Source organism: Martes martes, assembly GCF_963455335.1.
Source record: "Martes martes genome assembly, chromosome: 2".
NCBI lineage: Eukaryota > Metazoa > Chordata > Mammalia > Carnivora > Mustelidae > Martes > Martes martes.
The window spans coordinates 87,970,341-87,990,484 of NC_137889.1; the positions used below are offsets into that span (position 1 = coordinate 87,970,341).

The 20,144-nt window shown below is 36.3% G+C and overlaps 1 protein-coding gene across 1 annotated transcript in view; it reads right to left on the minus strand.

Annotated features, from left to right (window-relative positions):
* The window catches only part of MAPK10 (mitogen-activated protein kinase 10), a 136,649-nt gene that overhangs the window by 74,974 nt on the left and 41,531 nt on the right, over window positions 1-20,144 (minus strand). The window contains exons 2-5 of the mRNA XM_080797299.1: window positions 7,930-8,059; window positions 3,766-3,824; window positions 2,773-2,911; window positions 1,893-2,058 (exon numbers count right to left, since the gene is read on the minus strand). Of these exons, the coding sequence (XP_080653425.1) occupies window positions 1,893-2,058; window positions 2,773-2,911; window positions 3,766-3,824; window positions 7,930-8,059 (494 nt within the window). The remainder of the gene's footprint in view (window positions 1-1,892; window positions 2,059-2,772; window positions 2,912-3,765; window positions 3,825-7,929; window positions 8,060-20,144) is intronic.

The window sequence follows — 20,144 nt, forward strand, 5'->3', positions numbered from 1 at the left end:
TGTTCGGGACTTAGTTTTTCCTTCAGAAGCTATCCTTGTAAATAAACATCAGTTTTAGTTTCTATTTTAAGTATTTCAAGAACAAAGATATGACCAATTAGCACATGTATAAAGGAGTCATCTGGAAGTAAAGTGAAAAGGTATTAAAGGTGTTTAAAAATTGTTTTGTTTGTTTGTACTGTTTATTTCTCAACTGTCATACTCGTTAACCAAACATGCTTCACCTACTCTTACCAATCATTACCGTCTTCCAGCTTGCTTTTTAGTAAGGACCAAGGCAACTTTGGGGCAAAAACATTAGGCTGAAATGTTTTTTGGGGAAGGAAGGCAGGGTTAGATGCATGGGATAGCTGGGCATGCCTGATAGAGGAACAAGCGGGTTTTCTGCATGATAACCTTCCTCTCATAGGCAAGAGAGCAGCACAAGGGTGCTAGCTATGCCTTCACAGATCTAGAGAAGTAAAAAAAATTAAGGCAGTAACTTGCAACCTTTTCTGGTGAGGGAAGGAAAAGGGAGGAAATTACATGCCATTTGTGCAGCAAAGATCCATAACACCATGACAGGAAAATTCAGACCCTACCCCCAGAGCTCTGTAGATGTTTGATTTCTTGATTTCTTAAAATTGGTTCCCCTTTGATTTTTTTACAAACAGCCTGTGAAAAATGTGTACAAATATCTTCTTTTCCAAATAAGTTAGATGTGATATTAGACCTTGGGAAGAGGAGTAGATTTGCCTCTTCCAAGTTAAAAGGTAACAGAATCCTGCCATCGTTCACCAAAATGAACCTGACCTTCCTAAGAGCTGACTTCTCCCTTTCCTCTGCACGCATGCACAGAAGTATTGGCCTTCTTCTAATCTGAAAGTACACAAAGAAAGTTTTTAAAACTTTGGTGGCCAGGGAATTTTCATAAATGCACCCTGTAGCACCTGCATGTAAAAATAAATGGATAATTATTTTTATAAAATTTATAAAAATAGACTGCTAGGAATTAAATAGAATAAAACATAAGGTAACCATGCAAGATACATTGAGCACATACATCCAATCCTAATTTAAAACAATTTTAATTCTTAGATTTATTAGATATATTTTTTAATGTTACATTACTTGTTAGAAGTATTCTTTTCAAAATAATATATGGCAATGCATTCTAATAGATGTTTTATAAAGCCTTTAATAAAATCAAATTGCAATGCATTTTGAAGATTCTTTTCTTTAAAAGCGTTCATGAATACTAGATTCTTTAATGAAAGCAGTAATATAAAATTGAATATTTTCTCCATGATTTGGAAATTATAAAAAAATTTACTAGGTATTTGCTATCCTAAATATTACTCACAGAGCAGTTTAAAGGATTAAAGAAACTCTTATCTAACTTGAACAATTTGGATTATTCTAAATTGACTATTCTTTGAGCATTTATAAGATTCTTGCTCCAAGGATTTGTGACATCTTTTTGTCTTTTCCTAGGACTAGAGCCATCAACCTAAGATAGCTATAATGCCAAATGGCTAAATGCAACAGACTACTTCCTGTTTTCATACTCACTTAGAGCTAAGCTGCAACTCAGATAGCTATTTGTCTCAGTAACTCAGCATATGTGCTAATCAGTATCTGCTTGACTGTTTAATCTGATTCTATCCACACTTCTTTTTGGCCATAACATGTAAGTGTTCTTATGGTAAAGCTTACTTTTCAGAAACATCCTTCTCATTTTAACGAGTGATTCTTCCTAGTAGTATTTTAAAAAACCTTCTAAATATGAATGTTGGCAGTCCTATTAAAAATATATATACATATACATGAAAGAGAACATTGTCCTTGGCCATCTAACATGTATACACATTTTCTTCATGGTTTCTGTGACTGCTGTGCCGAAGCTTTCTTACCGTTCTCCTTGTAGCCCATTCCCAGAATAACCTCGGGGGCTCTATAATAACGTGTGACCACATAAGGAGTCATCATGAAGCTCGTGCCTGCCGTCCTGGCCAGTCCAAAGTCGAGGATTTTCAATGTACAATCAGACTTGACTACGATGTTACTTGGTTTTAAATCCTGACGATAGGAACAAAAGAAGAAATTAAAAGCCAGCAGCAAATGGAACATATAATTTCTATCTACTCAATCAATATGGCAGTCTTGCAATAGTACTGTTAGGGCCCCCCATCTTGACTGCAAAGTGCTATATGAAGCAAATGATTACTGCTCCCAAAGAAGTTTACAATTGGTTTTTTGATATTTTTAAGATATCTTCAAAAACTTCTTAAACCCAGAAGAGAATTGGACTATCAATTTTACAATTTAGGGTCATCATGGGAAGAGGTTTTAGAATAAATGACATATCATTTTGTGTCATTGTTAGGTTTCTCCTTGTGGCAACATAGACCTTTCAGCTTATTTTTCATTTCTAGGCCTGACAGAAGAGCAGATCAGGGAAGCTGTCTTTATGCTGCCAGAGACAAACTGTGAATACGAACAGTCTTATTTCAGTTGCACATATGACCTCTGCCAATCAAGGGACTAGAAAACATGAGGCTTCTCAGAAGTTGACTCTCAATGCGCTGAAACAAAATGCAAAACAAAAGCAGCTACAGTATTGCCTAAATTTTCTTCTACACATTAGTGAACTTTGTGCTAATTCTATTTTAAAAGAAATGAGGAAGTACATTATATTCAACCTACCCTTTCTACATAAAGAAAATAACCTACAGTTGCTCTTTCTTTTCTCCAGAAACACCTTAATTATACTTCTGGAGGAAGTGGTCTTACCCTGTGAATAATTCCAGCAGAATGAAGGTGCTTGATGCCACACAACATTTGGTATAGCAGGTAAGACATTCGCTCATGGTCTAATTCCATCTGAATCACCTGACACAAGTTGGCATCCATCAGTTCCATGACTAAGTAACTGGAAGGTAAATCCACAAGGTTAGTTCTAATCACAGGATCTATGAAGTCCTTCAAAGAGGTCAGGATCCCCTCCTAAATCTGTAAGTCTTCCAAACTTCCCAGCTCTACCTTTGACCGAATTAAGACTATGAAAAGCTTTCATGTATTGCCCACATGTTAGCCAAGCTAACTCTACCACAAGGTTACTAGCAGAAGTGGCATTTATTAGTGTGTGGTTTCTGCTCATATATTTTCTATTTTCCCCCTACCCATATATTTTCTACCTTCATCTTGTCCTCACTTTTCCTCAAATTCCCTGAATTCTTTCTTCAGTATTATAATTACAAATAAGAAAAAAAAATCAGAATAGCATCTTACACTAAATGGCATGTATATCTGTGTCAAAGAAGATAATGTACTAGGATTCATTTTCTCTCCTCTGTTATTGTCACTTTATTTCTAGATAGATTCTTTTTGTACAAAATCAAAGGCACCACAGAAATAGAAATAAAGATTTTAAAATGATTTTTAACATGGCCTTCTTATAATTTAATTCTCAAAGTTAATAGAGTCATTCTAGAAAGCTCAAAGTCGATTGATAATAAAAATACATAATAATAAATCTTCTCTGATTAAATCAAGGATATTGGACAATAAAGCACAAGCACCAGAAGACCAGACAGAAGCAGAAGTGTCTTTCTAGGAGGTAACACCAGAAACAGAACCTTCTGTTCCATCTCGATCTTTTTCATTTGCTATTAGCTTTTATCTCCCTTCAATCTCTACAAGGGATTTCATCCATTGATTTTGGCAATTTCCCTTGAGTTGTTTGAATGCTATGCTCTCCCTTCCTTCATGAGTTTTGTTACTTACACATCTTGGAACTCCTCCAATGTTTTCTGGGGTGTGAAGACATTTAATAAACTAATAATCTGGAAAAGAAACAGTGGAAGGGACAGAGGAAGGAGAGAAAGAGAAATGGAGAGAATGAATTATTTAAAAAGCATATTTAAACAAGTATTTAACCCAACTCAAAGTCATACACTAGTGCTACGATAGAAAGAGAAAAGTTGGAAAAAAAAATTTCTACAATGGTCTCACAGAACACAGAAAAATGTATTCAGAAGGAAGAGTCAGAGAAGGTACATAATTGAAATATTGCCTAGAGTGTGATCCTCCTTGGTAGAATACAGAGTTGTAATTAACAAACAAAAAAAGAAGAGGTGCCTGGGTGGCTCAGTGGGTTAAAGCCTCTGCCTTCAGTTCAGGTCATGATCCCAGGGTCCTGGGATCGAGCCCCACATCGAGCTCTCTGCTCAGCATGGAGCCTGCTTCCTCCTCTCTCTCTCTCTCTCTCTCTCTCTCTCCCTGCCTCTCTGTCTACTCTGTCAAATGAATAAAATCTTTAAAAAAAAAAAAAAGAAGAAGAAGAAGAAAAGCCATGTAAGAAAAATGGGCAGCAGCAAAACACCCACCAAGATGTAGCAAGGTCATATTTTTCCTCCAAATGAACGAGATGGTGCTCTAACTTAGATTTTTTTTGTGTGTTGCTATTTAGTTTTTTGGCTTCTATTTTACACACAAATATTATTTAAATTAAGCTATAATGATAGGTTGGGAAAAGGTATATTCTAGATGATATCAGTGTGAATTTAGTGGTAAATATATTTTAAAAATTATCGAAATTCTGTTTCTTAAATGTTTTGTTTCCTGTTTTGTTTATTTTATGTATTAGGTAGCAAAGAGGTTTACCTTCTAACATAAGTAAATTTAAAAAAAAAAAACAACTTTGTCACATTTCCAAATATACTGCATACATAAACAACTCAAAATGTCCTTTCAGCTAAATATTCTCTACTAATGTGCCAGTACAAAATAAAAATTTTTAAATACAGATAACAATCTTCTCCTCATAGGATAGAATCAACTATTTCATAAAAACTGGATAAGAACAAGTTTCAGATTTAAACATCTTTAAACTATGAATTAATAAATTTTAGTAAATTTTATGAGTGGTATGGAAACATATGAAGTGATTTTAAATATCTGAGAAATGCAGTCAAATCAAGGGAATGCTTTAGGCCACATGTAGCTTTCATTTGTTGAAGAACTATTGACAAAAAAAATCACAAAGTATCTTACTCTGTAAACTGATAGTGTGTGTTGAAAAATGTCTTTGTGATATATCTTTCATTGTGCATATCACACATATTTGGTGGGACTGTTTTTCTAGCATTTCATCAGTCTTACAAAGTAATTCATTTTGGTATTTGTTCAAACAAAATCATTAGAGACTGTGCACAGGCACACACACACACACACACACACACCATATACAAACAACCCTTAAATATGGAAAAATGTTAACCTGTATCACCTGGAAAATGAATAATCTAGCTATTCTAAAATTAATTTAGACAATAGCATTACAATTTTGCATAAATCAAGATTATTTTAAAAGGTAACTTCTCCACTACGTATTCTTATTTTCGCATTTCCTAGTCCCTTGTTTTATAGCTTCATCTTCTCTGGTTTCCCTGTGTTCTTTCTTTGCTCCCTTGTAAATTCTAATGTCTTCTACTAATCATTTGGAAACTGTCATTTAAAAAATCACATCACGGGTATTTTCATTTTGTTTCAACAATTTCACACAAGAATCTGATTCGGTTCCTTTATTCTAGCATCTTTAAAGTGTTTTTTTGTTTTTTGTTTTTTGTTTTTGACAGACAGAGATCACAAGTAGGGAGAGAGGCAGGCGGAGACAGAGGGGGGAAGAAGGCTCCCTGCTGAGCAGAGACCCCCCCCAATGCAGGGCTTGATCCCAGGACCCCAAGACCATGACCTGAGCCAAAAGCAGAGGTTTAACCCACAGAGTCACACTGGCACCCCTATTCTAGCATCTTAAAATGCAGATATGAATCAGTGTTTTTTCTGGCCCCACAATCACATTAGCTCTCACTTCCTAGAATTAAGCATTCATTTTCTAAATGCATTCTTTTCTCTATTATTAAAGATTTAGTTGGGATTTCTTTACTGTTTTACTTTACTTTCCACAGCATTTACAGAGTTCTGCCTTCTGACTGCTTTTATTTAGTATCACAAGTACTAATGTGGAACTTCCATTTGGTTGTGAGTGAACTTCCTTTCTGTTAATGAGTTCCAGAAAATTAGTTCCACAGATATACACAAGGGCACATGGACATACACAAAAGGGGGGTAGCAGGTAGAAAGCCATTTACAAATAATCCTTTCAATTGGGAACTTCTTTTTAGGTATCATAAATGTGAACCTCTTCATTTCAGTCAAGAACAGGGAGTAGGATTCCCTCAAATTCGCCAGATACATGGGAATTTCTCTATAGTGTGTTTATTGCATTATGGGGGTTGGAAGGAAGACTAGGGAAATATAAATATATGAAGTCACAAACTATCAAAATTTCCCATACAGTTGCTTCATTGCTTGCATCTATCCATTTTCCATTGCCCATGGGATTTCTCATCCTGTCTGCTATCATAAAAATAGATTGCATTGGCCATGTGGTTAATCTTGTTCCTGCCTTTATTTAACATGCTGGCAGAATAAATTGCTTTAGTAGAACGATTTTTCTTATGAATCATCCTTTCCATCATTTATACATTCCTTTTTAGAAGTACCATGTTCCTTGCATGGTCAAATTAGAGATGGGTGCATTCTTCATAAAATTTGCCTCTTTAGTGAGACCTTTCCTGCTCACTCTATTTTAAAAAGTAAGCCTACCCACCCAGCACTGACTAGAATAATTTTCCTTCTTCACTTTGTTTTCCCTAATAGTGCTTATCACCATCTGACATTCTCTACATTTGCCTATCTATTTTCCAGATGGTCTTTTTCTTTCACCAGTACAACATGAGCTCCACACAGGCAGGGATTAGCTTCTGTTATCTCCACTACTGTAATCTTAGCATCTATAACTGTACATGGGGCACATTTCATTTATTTAACAACTATGTGTCAAATGGCTGAATCGCAAAGTCAGTGGAATAATAGAGGGAAAGAGAAACATTGTCACTGGAGAAACAATCCACATATTTGTATTTCAAATATCTTCCAACTAAACTCTCATATATACATTTGCTTCTTCTTAGTGAGAGATGGTTGGCCTCATGACAAATTCCCTTGTTATAAAACTGTGTTGATAATTTCACATATCCTGTGTGATTTTCATACTTAAGAAAAACTTTGCAGGGAGTTAGGATAGCTATTGTTATAGTTTTAGTGTAATAATTTATCATTTATTTTCATCATATGTTTGGATGTATTAAGTTATATGCACTATATTTATAAATTCTTCATGAATAATAGCTATTATTAAAATAATGAGTGATCTCGCATGTACCCTTACTAAGAAGAATGGGAGCATAGAAAGAATTCTAGAAGCCTTTGTCTGCAGTGGAAGAAGCTTATACTCTGAAGTTGAAGAAAGTCCTATGATGGTATACCCTACTTAGTTCCCATGAGGAAAGGTCGTGATGATCCTGTCCTGATGGCTTTTGCAGATATGTCGCCACACATAGGCCCAGCCCTACAAAAAAAAAGATGCTAAAGCACAGTGAACATTCGAAGGCCACTGCCAGACTATAGCTAAAGGAAAAAGGAGATAAAAATTTCCACCTGTTAATAATTAAATTTAAATTATAAAGAAATATAATGTTCTGCAGGATATTTTTTGGCTTTGTATTTGTTTGCTTTTGATTACTTTGGAAAAAGTCTGGAGCTCTCTGGTTATTTTGGAACAAGATAACCAAATATGGTTAATTTCACAGCAGGAAATATCTATCAAATTTATCCCCTCTTCCACCATATGGTTTGGAGATGATTTTTAAGCAGAAAGCTATCATGAGGACAATGAAATCAAATGTAACATATGGAAGGATAAACAATCTTAATGGGCAGAAATGACAAAGTAAAGAAAGCCCTTCCTACTCAAGTTGGCACACAGATGTTCTTTCTCCAATCTCACAGCCTCCCACTGCCAGAGTGTTAAAAATAATGACTCACGTTCTTATGGTTCACACACTTCATGAGGACCAGCTCCCGGTAAGCTCTCTTGGCGTGCGTTTGGTTCTGAAAGGGTCTGCTGAGCTTCTTAATGGCCACATTTCTGTCAAGAACAGCATCATACGCAGCACTGCAGGGATCCAAGAGCAATCCAGAGTTAGGAACCAAGAAGCCCTTAGAATTTCTGCCTACTAATATGAGTAAGGGGATGGGTAAAGAAAATACTATTTTGGAATCCTTCTCTGATACTTCCTCCTCAGGTCCCATGCCAATCAGGCTGTGAATAAAGATCTAGAAGTTACTAGTATCAAACCATTCTACTTGCTAGGAAAAGAAAAAAAGGGGAGTATCTTGCCCAAAAAACCCAGCATATAACTGCCTCCTTGAGTGGGAGACACAAGAAAAAAAGGAAAGTGCTCTGCTTTCTACTGGTCCAACCATGTGAATGTGGCAAGTCATTTAATCTCTGTGAGCTTGAATTTCTCATCTAATAATATGTGATATTTAGGTTTTCTCTAGCTATAAAACTCCATTGTTGTTTGGTTATTTTAAGTGAACATTATTCTTTCCCATATTTTAAGGTATGACATTCATTGCCATGAATGTAAGTGTTGGTTGATGGTGAAGTGTGCACATTAACAATAATGAAGCTCAAAATAAGGAATGTAATCATAGGGTTTTTAGAAGCATAAATAACTGCATTTAAATACAAAGACAGGAATGAATGCCACTAACATTTGATGCTTTCAAACTATTTGAGAGTGAAAATTTGCCATGCTTTGAAAAGCAATCCACATACAGGACTGTTTCTCCCACACTCACAATATGTGGGTCTGGGGATCAAATAAGGAACTGAGTTTCTTCTTGGTATTATACCTAATGACTCACTCACAGATTTTCTGCTCCCCCATCCCTGCGGCTTCAGATGGTGTTGGATTTTGTCTTAATTGCCAGGAAGGAATGCAGCAATCAGTGTTCTCTACAACTGATCTGTTGACTTGGAAGTGGCATTAACCATGCAGTGTTCATGCCACTAAACTAAAACATCAAAAGGGGGTTACTGTATTGTAAGATAATGATGGACTAGCAGGATAAGATTGGACAAGGTCTTATAGTTCATCTGGTCCCTGTGTCCATTTAATACTAATTCTTCCACTTGATACTTATTCTCCTCCAAAATATCTCCATAAAAAGTTTGGCTAGTCTCTATTTGAGCATCTCCAAAACCATGATATATTAATATTGAGGCAGCTCATTATGTTGTTGAGAGTTAGAAATGTCATCATTCTAATAAGCAAAGTTGTCTCTATGGTTTCTAGTGACTTTCTCTGCCTACCAGGGTAACTCTTGAAGCAGAGTAGTCCTTTTTCATTGTGGCATATCTATAATATCTGAAATCCATTAAAGGAATGAGCACAACCCTGGGTCTAGTCTATAAGCACCCAGTGGCTCTTGGCTCCTCTTATTTTTTCACTAAGTCTTTTCTTTCTCAAGCTAAACACCACTAATATCCTACCACCATTTGTCAGAATGTGACTTCAGGTCCTATCACCATCTGGTCAGTTTCCTCTGAATAAATTCCAGTCTGTTGTTATCTGAAAATATGGATCCTGAACTGAATAAACACTGTGAGTCTAGGCATGGAGTATCACTGAAGATTAGGGTAGCGCTATCAACTTCTTTGTTCATTCACTAGCTCCTTCACTCCACCGACACAGTTAATACAGCTAAGTCTGTCTTAGCTTCTTTTTTTTTTTTTTAAGATTTTATTCATTCGACAGACAGAGATCACAAACAGACAGAGAGGCAGGCAGAGAGAGGAGAAAGCAGGCTCCCCGCGAAGCAGAGAGCCCCACGTGGGGCTCGATCCCAGGACCCTGGGATCATGACCTGAGCTGAAGGCAGAGGCTTTAACCCACTGAGCCACCCAGGCACCCCTGTCTTAGCTTCTTTGATAACAATATCACACACTATTGATTCACAGTGAACCTATGTTAATTAAAAATACTGTCTTTTTAAAAACCTGTGCTGCTTTCAAACTATTCACGTCAGCACTGATTCTGCTGTTCTTGTTAACCTACCAATGGCGGCACAGGTAAAGGAAAGAGTCAAATAGACCTACATCTTTTCAGTAGTGCCCAAGAACAACAGTGAATTTGGAAACACAGAAATAAAATTTGTTTTCTGTAGCTAAGAAATTGTATCAGCAGAAAATCAATCAAAACAGTCACCTTAAAAAGAAAGAATAAATTTTAGGCCAAAACAACTTAGGTGAAGTCATTAAATTATCTGAAGAAAGAATAACAATCAGTCATGTGGGCCTTAGAAAGGAATCAGAAAGGCAAATTCTGGCACGCCTGACTGAAAAAGTGCCCTTCCACGTAGGTCCAGGGACCCAGTCAGTCAGGCAGATGTGTACATCTGTATTTTGATTGGCAGAGAATGTGGACAGTTAGCATTCTGACCAGCATCCCCTGATGAGGCTGAGTCTGTCTTCTGCAGTCAACATTCTGATCACGCTCTTCCTCAGATTTTTGCATGCAGGCATATTACCTATATTTGGTCAGCTTGACTATTGCATTTCTCATGAGTTAGTAAATCAGCATCTGTTTTTTTATAGAGCCTCTAGTGGATGTTTGTCAGTGTGAGTTTGAGTCCCTGAGATACCAGCCAGATCCCGAAGGACAGTGGGACATCTTCCAACCTCATGTGGAATGCCTGAGAAAATGCCATGCTCTAGGGTTTCTGGCAGGTTCTGACCAGTGTCTCCCAGAAATGTTGTGGCTTTCTCCACATTAGTACCTCTTCCTTGAAGCTATATTAGGTATGAATCTCAGCACTGCTGCTTACTAGATGTGAAGCTAGGGGCAAGCCACTTACACTCTCTGCCATTAGTTTCCTCACATTTAAAATGGAGATAACAGCCTGACAAGACTACTGCAATGAGTAAAAGAGGCAATAATGTATCTACAGTACCTCACCAAGAGTAAGCTCTTAATAAATAATAACTATTCCTATTTTTAAAATCAGTATTCTTGTTGGAGTCATTATGTAATGGGGGATAAAATAGAACTTCCTATGGCATGTGCTACAATTGGACATATATCTACTACTAATCACCAGTTTTTAATCTTTCTACTAACTACAAATCCACTTAACTATATCACTCTCTTGACTGCATTTCCCAAGTTTGTCCCATGATATAAAAGTTTAGGGCAAATGCCTTGTTAAAATCTACACATATTAAGCATTTGGATGTATTACTTAACACTTTAATAAGTTATCCAGTATGATTTGTTTTTAATGAACGCTTTATTCCCAGGGGTTGCTACATTCTTTCTTAATGGCTCACAAAGGGTGTCTTTTCTAACCAATACTAAGGTCAATGTCAAGCTCAGCAGATGCCTCTTATAATTTCTCTCTTCCCTTTAAAGGAATAAGAATGTTTGCCTGTCTACAGTTGAATGGAACACTCTGGTTTGGCTCACTGAATTTCCATTTACCATCTTGTATCATGTCTTCTTGGCTGGAAGAGACTTGGGAGTTAAATGTACAATTCCCAGATGCTTTTGTAGCTAGTGCTCCAGACTCCAATAAAATCCTGCCACGTAGATGCAACTATGAGAGATTTGTAAGGCAAAAGAGAGGGTGGTCATTTTCTACCGTTTCTTGGTTGGAAAGCAAGGCCTCATGGAGATGTGAAAGTTCCTTCTGCAAACAGTCATTCATTATCCAAATTCCTGGGTGAGAAGAGGGGTTAAAGGAAAGGCAACAGTAGATTCTAGATTCCAGGGCCCAGTCACCAGCATCATGGACTAGTGACACCAGTAGTAACAATGGCACAGTTTCAGCTCTAAGATTCCTAAATCTCAGTTACAATCATGTATTGTAACTGGAAGCTCGGTGGTTCTCGGATACTCAGAGGTGGGAGGTCCCCTGGTGACTCAGCTCTCTAGTATCTGGGAGTCATTCCAAGAAGCCCAGACTAGAACCACTTCTCCAGGCCTTCCAATGATTTTGAAAGCACTGAATTTACCGTATTGCCTACTTTAAATGTTTCTGTCTCCTGCCATGAACCCCAGATAACACTACAATCATCCCCATCCTCTATAATTCCTCAGTGATTACTGGCAGCAGTTTAGCAAATACATCTGAAAATTGGCATCAGTGGTGCTATATAGTCAGAAATTGATGTCTGAAAGTTCTCCATTACTCTTGAGTCATTTTTTTTAAGAGTCTTGGTTCATAGCACCTTACTTTTTTTTCTTTCAGTAGTTTTTTTTTTTCTTTTATCATCATGCAGGTAAGAGGTAAATCTTTATGAAGATTTTTCAGCAACTTCCAGCAACTTTCCAGCAATTTTGCTAAAACTTTTCCACAATTTCTTGATGCACAGTACTAACTCACCTCCACTTCTACCAGGCTTATTTATAAAAGAAAGATGTAGCCTTTTGTTGTTATGTTCCTGTCATTTAATGATGCTACAAAGTTAAATTTACTTCCTTGGATGTATTTCTATAAACACATGCATGGGGACACATACCTCTCTGCAGGCAACTCTCATTCTCAACATATTTAAAAGGGTCTTTTTTTTTTCTTTCTGGCAATTGCAGACAACCTCTTGCACAAATATTCATCTTCTTAAATAATCATTCATTTGATAATCTTTCTTATTCCCTTTCCCTTTCACATTTAAAACATTCTTGGTCATATTAACATGTTTATGGGCCAAAGATAATTCATTTTTAAAATTTTATTTATTTATTTTAGAGAGAGAGTGAGATAGTGAGAGAGAGCACAAATGGGGAGGAGAGGGAGAAGCAGGCTCCCCACTGAACAGAGAGCCCAACATGGGTCCCAGGACCCTGGGACCATGATCTGAGCTGAAGGCAGACACTTAACTGACTGAGCCACCCAGGCACCTTGCCAAAAGATAATTTTAAAAAAATCTCTAGGCCTTATGATAACTTTATCTTAAAAATTTTTTTTAAATTAAAAAAAAAAACAACTTTAAAAACCTTATCATTGCAGCATCTTAAATGTCTTAAGCAATAGCCCAGCAGGCCAGATTCCATCCTGGGGTAAACACTGCACTCTTCATTGCTCTTTTCTCTTTCCCACATTCTCATTTGACCTTTTCCTGGACTTTAGTCAAAAGCTACCAAAAAAAAAAAAAAAAAATCTTCCCAATGCCTTTAAAAATCTTACTTTTATGCCCAAACATTACAGTCCCTAGAGATGCTCTGGAGATACTGATTCATTCCACCAAGGAGAACAGTGTTGGGGAACCTGCCAAACTCATCTCTGCCTCAGGACTTTCGCAACCATTCCTCCTTCTGCCAGGCAAGCTCTTCCCACATCCTTATTTACCTGATTCCATCTTGTGATTCAGGTTTCAGCCCAAATATCATCTCCTCAGTAGAAGCCTTCCCTAATCACCCCATCAAAGCCAACAGTGGGTTTTTTGATTAGTTGCTTTTGTCATTGAATTGCTTAGCTATAGTAGGTTGCTTATATTTTGTCAGGGAACCTTCTGACTACAGCAATAGAATTCTAGCAATAGTGACTTAAGTAATAAAAATATTAATGGAAAGTCTAGAATTAGGTATATCCAGTTTTTAGGGATACATTATAACTCTTGCAGACCCTAGGCACTTTTGACTTTTGGATTTCTGCAAACTGATTCTCAGCATATTAGAAAAAAAAAAAAAAAGCCAATGATAGCGCTCCTTCAGTGCATCAAAGGAAAGTACCGGTGCCGTGCTGCATTGCTAAGATTCCCCTTCAGTAATAAAGGACTTATTATCCCAGGTGCTGGGAGTGCTGCCAGCAGACAGTCCCTCACCTCTTAACCCCCTTTGGGTATAATTTCAGCAAAGATATGCTTAACCAAAGACTACACTTCTTCATGGGCAGCTTTCACTCAATGACTGATGAACATGGCATCGTAAATGCCTGACCACCTCATCCCAATACAGGACAGCTGGCAAGACTCATTGCATCTTCAGAACTCCCAGTAGGGTCAGCAGAGGCTTCCTTCGAGATTGCGTTGCAGCTGAACTTCTGCCTCTGTGCCTCTTGTCCTTCCCGCCGGTGTAAACCACTGAAACACTTCCCAATAAATCTCTTGCGTGCAGTTGCCATCTCATAGGGTATTTTCTGGGAATACAACATTTGGCAAGCAATAACTCATGGCCAAACAGCAATAAGCTGTGTAGTTCACCTGGATCTTTCTCTAAGCAAAAGATAGCGTCCAATTACAGACAAAAGTAGCTGCGCTCAGAGCTCAACATCGAGTAAAGCCATTTCACCTTTGCAACAAACTAACCTAGATGACCACGCCTAGTGACATAGATTCCAACTGAAACCATTCAAGGAACAACAGAGTTGAAGTAGGGGCAGCAAGGGGCTCAGCAGCCCCTCCCTTGAAGACAGCATTGAAAGCAGCAACTATTCTAAACACTAGAAACTGAACTAGTGCATTGCAGCCCTTCAGTGAACTAGTCACAGGGGACATTTTACAAAGACCTACTACCTTGGTGAAGAATATGGGACCAGCTAAACATACTTGTCACCACCAAAAACAGATGAACCTAAACAAGATGGCTGCCCTAGACATAAGGCAACCATATTCTTGGAAATCAAAATGGGATGATGGCATTGGAGAAGAAACTGAAGGCTCCCAGAGAAGAACTGCTTCATCTCGGTGCGATGGGGTTATAGGGTGCATGCAGGTACAGCCTCTCTTGCTCTTATTTCATCTGACAAGTTGTCTCATGCCCACCCTGCTGCCTTTAATCAGCATTCAGTGCACAACCCATGTATGTTCATACCCATGTTTTAACCTATAGAATCCACAAAGCGGTCAGGCTGTCCTTTGATAGGGTAAGTTGGAAACGGGAATTTACAGTTTCGCTTGGTATGAAATATGTAAGGCTGGCCAGTCTGCTATAGAGCATAGAGACAGCACATAGAGAGCAGTCGGAATATCCTTGGAATGCATATTTGTCATTTATGTGGCATAAAGCTATAATTATTCATGTTTTTAATGTCTAGTGAAGCTTCTTTAATTTTGCAATAAACCTTTTGGCAAAAATAAAGAAAACTGAGACGACATACTTAATTAAAATACTACATACTGAATTCACATTTCTTTTGTTTTCTTGGGCACAACCAGATGAAAACCAGAAAATAATTCTCCTAAAGGAACATCGGTATCTATTTCAAAGTCAGTAATTATTTCAAGAATACTGTGTCCAAACACAGTGATTTAATACATGCACCTGCAAAAGGTACATTTACAGATTACTCTTGAAATGTGACTTTTCATTTAGGTCAAATGTCTGTTTTTCTAAATTAGTTCTGTTCATTTTCAGCTCTAAGGGGTTTTTGGGGGGGTTATGTATAAAAAGTTAAGCAAAGCTGATAATATGTTCTATTAGTAGAAAAATAATTTTGTAAGCATTTAAATTTTTGTTTCATTTTATCAAATGCTTCAAATCTAAAATCAGTACTTTTCAAGAGTAGTTTGATTTTCTGTACAACTCAATGACTCAAAGTAAAACTTATGGAAATTCAAAGTGAAACATCTGACAATAGAGTGAAAAGTGTTTTGGTGGGGGAAGGGGTTGGGTGAGCTTGGTGGTGAGTATTACAAAGGGCACATTTTGCATGGATCACTGGGTGTGGTGCATAAACAAGGAATTCTGGAACACTGAAAAGAAATGAAATAAAATAAAATAAAGTAAAATAAAATAAAATAAAATTTTTAAAAATAACATTGAAGACCCGTTACTTATTTTTTTTCAATAACACAAAAACACAATAACAAATACAAATTATTTTGGAAAATGTCATCACACTAAAAACAATTTTCTTCCTAAAATTAAGAAATCTGTGGAATAGAAAAGCATTTGAATTAGTTGCAATACAAATGTAATTCACATTGGGTCCAAATAAATTGCAGTATTCTATAAATCAAAATATAATTTGCATAAACCTGAAACTCATAAAATATGATATGTCAATTATATATCAATAAAAAATAGAATTTGTAGGTACCAAAATTTATAAATATTTTTATACATACATACATGGTGAGAATCACATTATTACAAAATTTTGAAGACAGAGCTGATGTTGAATCAAAAAATAAAGGTGTTTTAGCAAGGAAATCAACATTTTCTTGGCAGCCTTCATAATTCTGATTGAAGAACAACTTTGTAAGTAAGTCCTAAATTTTGGATGCTTTTTTTTTTTGTTTCAAAATCATTTGGAAATCTTTATTCATAGTATTCATAGAATCTTAATACTTCAGCTCTTGAAGTTCTTAGGGAATAGCAGAATAGTTATAAAAAAAACTTGCAAATAAAAGCACACTGAAATGCTCTGGAAGGAACTGAAGCGAGAAAGGAACTGATAAATCAAATCCAAAAAAATGAGTTTTCAAAGAGAAGACATTAATTTTGAAATTCCATAAATATGATTTAGAGTACCTTAATTTTTAAGAATAATCTTTTGACGGAGTTCCTAATTCTATGGTATATTCATATTATGTATAGGATTTGAAGGAGTTCTTCATTTCAGGATATTTATATTGTGATTGTAAGTACCTATAATTTTTCAGCATCTAAATGTGACAAACCATTAAAAGACTATAAATATGGGCAACCTACTTGACAAGTTCTGTCTTATACAATTATTTATTAGCAAAGGAGCTCTAAATGAAAGGGGGAAACGGTTTTTGTGAAAAAAAAAAACTGGGGCTGAAACACTCATATATTGTAATACAAATCTAGAAATTTCACATATAATACAATTTCACAATAATACAATCACATTAACAAAAAGTCTTCTTCAGAAAAATACCACTTAAACTGTATTATAGACAGAAAGGGCTAGGAAGTTTTAGACTATTAAAATATATCAGAATATATAACCTTCTTAATGCAGTGAGCAGTGTGTCAGTCTCATAAAATATATCAGAATATACCAAGAACAAATTATTCTTCTCATGTTATATTTTTTATATTTAGTAAGCAATATAAATCAATTTTTGAATTTGTATTTTTAGTTTATTTCTTAAGAATAAGTTAATTTAAAAGTTTTAATAGCACTATTTTTACATCTATCAATGTATTTCAATGTGCCCTTTTACTATCAAAATTTTCCCAACTTAGAGATAAATGCGAAGGTCCCTACCGCTCATGACCATGGGATCTGGCTGAAAAGGCTTTTGCAAGTTACTCCCCTAAGACAGAAGAGGCAGAAGAAAGGAACTGCTTTTCTGGAGTTACTGCTACATTCCCACCTTTAGCCATATCCTGGCAATAAAATCTGAAGTAGGATTTATGGCTAGTAGTTTTATTCTAACAAGATTTTCCTTAAAGATCTGCAAAGCAACCTAGACAAGTTTCAGAACTTAGATGATGACTGACTTAGCTAAGGGGTGGGATCTTACTGAATGCAACCTCTCTTTTTTTTCTGCCAGTAACTTGACTCTGAAACAGCTGAGTCTCAAATTGGTTTTGAGGTAAAAATGTGCTATATTTAAAATGAACAAACTAGAGATGGTAAGATGGTCCTTTGGCTCAGGGGCTGGGACTATTTCTTTACACCTGCAAAATTGATGAGATCCATTAGGTAACTGATAGGAGCCACAAATGGTTCCCATACATAAGACAAATGATAAGAGTCAACTTGGCCCAACCTATGGGCCTACCACCTCTTCCTCCGCACCTGCCCCAGAACAATGTTGCTCGCTTTTTGACTACACTCCACTACCCTGATGACCAGTGTAGGACTGCTCACTATAAAATGCCCCAACAGCTCCCAACATGTCCATGTAGAATTTACATTGGGTATTGTTCATGCCCCAAGACTTCTTTATAGTGTTTATCTTTTTTTTATTCACTTCCTACTCTGGACTGATATTTATGAAATTGAGTTCTGTCTCTGCAGCAGTTTGTTTGTACCATCATTGTAGTAGACTTATTACATACTGACTTTTACTGCATCTTTTTCTGTCCTCAATGCTCCTTAATAGCCCAAATCCTGAAGGATTTAGCTTTGTATCCTCTACATGCTTTTTGCATGAAATTGTATTTGCTATTGCTGAATGTTTACTCCCAGAGCTTTAAATATGTTAGTAAAAGGGCATTATATAAGCTAAAGGACAAAAGTGAAAATGAACTAAGCATCATATTAATAAATGGCTGTGTTACATAGGATACCAAGTTATTTTCTCCAGCTATCATGTCTTACCCAAAGCTCCTGATTCACATATATAATTGTCTACCCAACACCTCTAATTGTACGTCTCAGAAACGTCTGAAAATTAATATGCCCCAAACTGAACAAACTTTGATTTCTCTCTTAGCTTAAATTGCCCTCCTCTGATCCTTCCCTTAAACAACCATTTGTTCAAGTGTAGAAGTCACTTCAGTTTTTCCCTTCTCATCTTTTCCTCATATCTAATCCATAAAGAAGGACTATATTTACCTCCAATGTATATTTTCAAATTGATCCACTTAACTCTAATTCCCTTGCCATTACTATTCGTCAAATGCACTATAGAGACTGACCCTTAAATGTCTTGTTGCACCAGTTCTTGCTTCTCTAAATCTATACCTGACCATACTCACAGAGTCTTATTATATTTAAATTGGGCTATCCCTGCCCACATTATTTTGTGTCTAAGAATCCTGCTTATTTTTAGCACTTAGAGGAAAATGTCTTGGGTAGCACAGTTTTAATAAGAATAGAACCTCATAAAGTTGCTATGAAAATTAAGGTAGCTTAACAATAACAACAGCAAACCTGCCCCACAGCTTGATTGTGAGTCCCATGAGGGCAAGAGCCACATGAGTCTTGATCCTAATTTTTTTCCTAGTTTTATTGAGATGTAACTGAAATGTTATATTAAAGTACATGGTATGATTATTTGATAAATGTATATATTGCAAAATGATTACCACAATAAGCTTAGTTAACATCCATCACCTCATATAGTTAGAACGTTTTTTTTTCCTGTGATATAAACTTTTGAGATCTTTTCTCTTAGGGACATTCAAATATATAATACAGTATTGTTGACTATAGTTACCATGTTATGCATTACATCCCCAGAATCCCCAGTTAAATATCTTATAACTGGAAAGTTATTCCTTTAGACCACATTTACCTAATCCCTTACCTCACCCCATCTCTGGCAGCCACCGATCTGTTTCTGTATCTGTAAGTTTTTTTTTTCTTTAGATTCTACATATAAGTGCAATTCTATATTATTTATCTTTCTCTGTCTGATATTTCATTTAGCACAATGCCTTCAAAGTTGTCATGTTGTCACAAATGGCAGAATTTCTTTTTATGGCTGAGTAATATTCCATTACACACACACACACACACACACCACATTATATCACATTTTCTTTACCCATTTGTCCATCAGTGGGCACTTAAGTTATTTCTATGTCTTGATGATTGTAAACAATGCTGTAATGAGAGTGTTTCTCACCTTTCCATTGAGAGTATGGCATAGTATCTGGCATATAGTTGACATTAAATAAGTATTTGTTAGGGGCACCTGAGTGGCCTAGTCGGTTAAGCCTCTGCCTTTGGCTCAGGTCTTGATCCCAGGGTCCTGAGATCAAGCCCACGTCAGGCTCCCTGCTCACCTGGGGAATCTTCTTCTCCCCCTGCTCATGTGCTCTTTCTCTCTCGCTCTCTCTCTCTCTCTCTTTCAAATAAATAAATAAAATATTTAAAAATAAATAAATAAATATTTGTTAAATGAGTAAACTAATTGATGATTGAAGTACTCCCAATGGTAGAGCAGAGTGAACTTATAGGCCTTGAATTTCTACAAACATGAGTTGAATAGCTATTAAATATTTTTGAAGCCTTATACATCATCTTTAAAATTCATATAAAATCTGTATTTTAACCCCATACATATCCATGTTCATTTTAATATAAAATTTTATTTCTCCAACATCACTTCAGTCTTCACATGAAATTTGAGTTTCAGGACAACCTGCCATGTTACCAAGGAGCTCTGAGTATTCCTAGCTATTCTACTCACACCCTTCCCTGCCCAGCCCACCCTGAAGTACAAAGACCCCAGTATAAAAACTGGGAGATTAACAAATAAGCTGTTTTATTTTTACCTAAATTTTATTAGCACTTCCTATAACCAATATTGTGACTGTACTTTC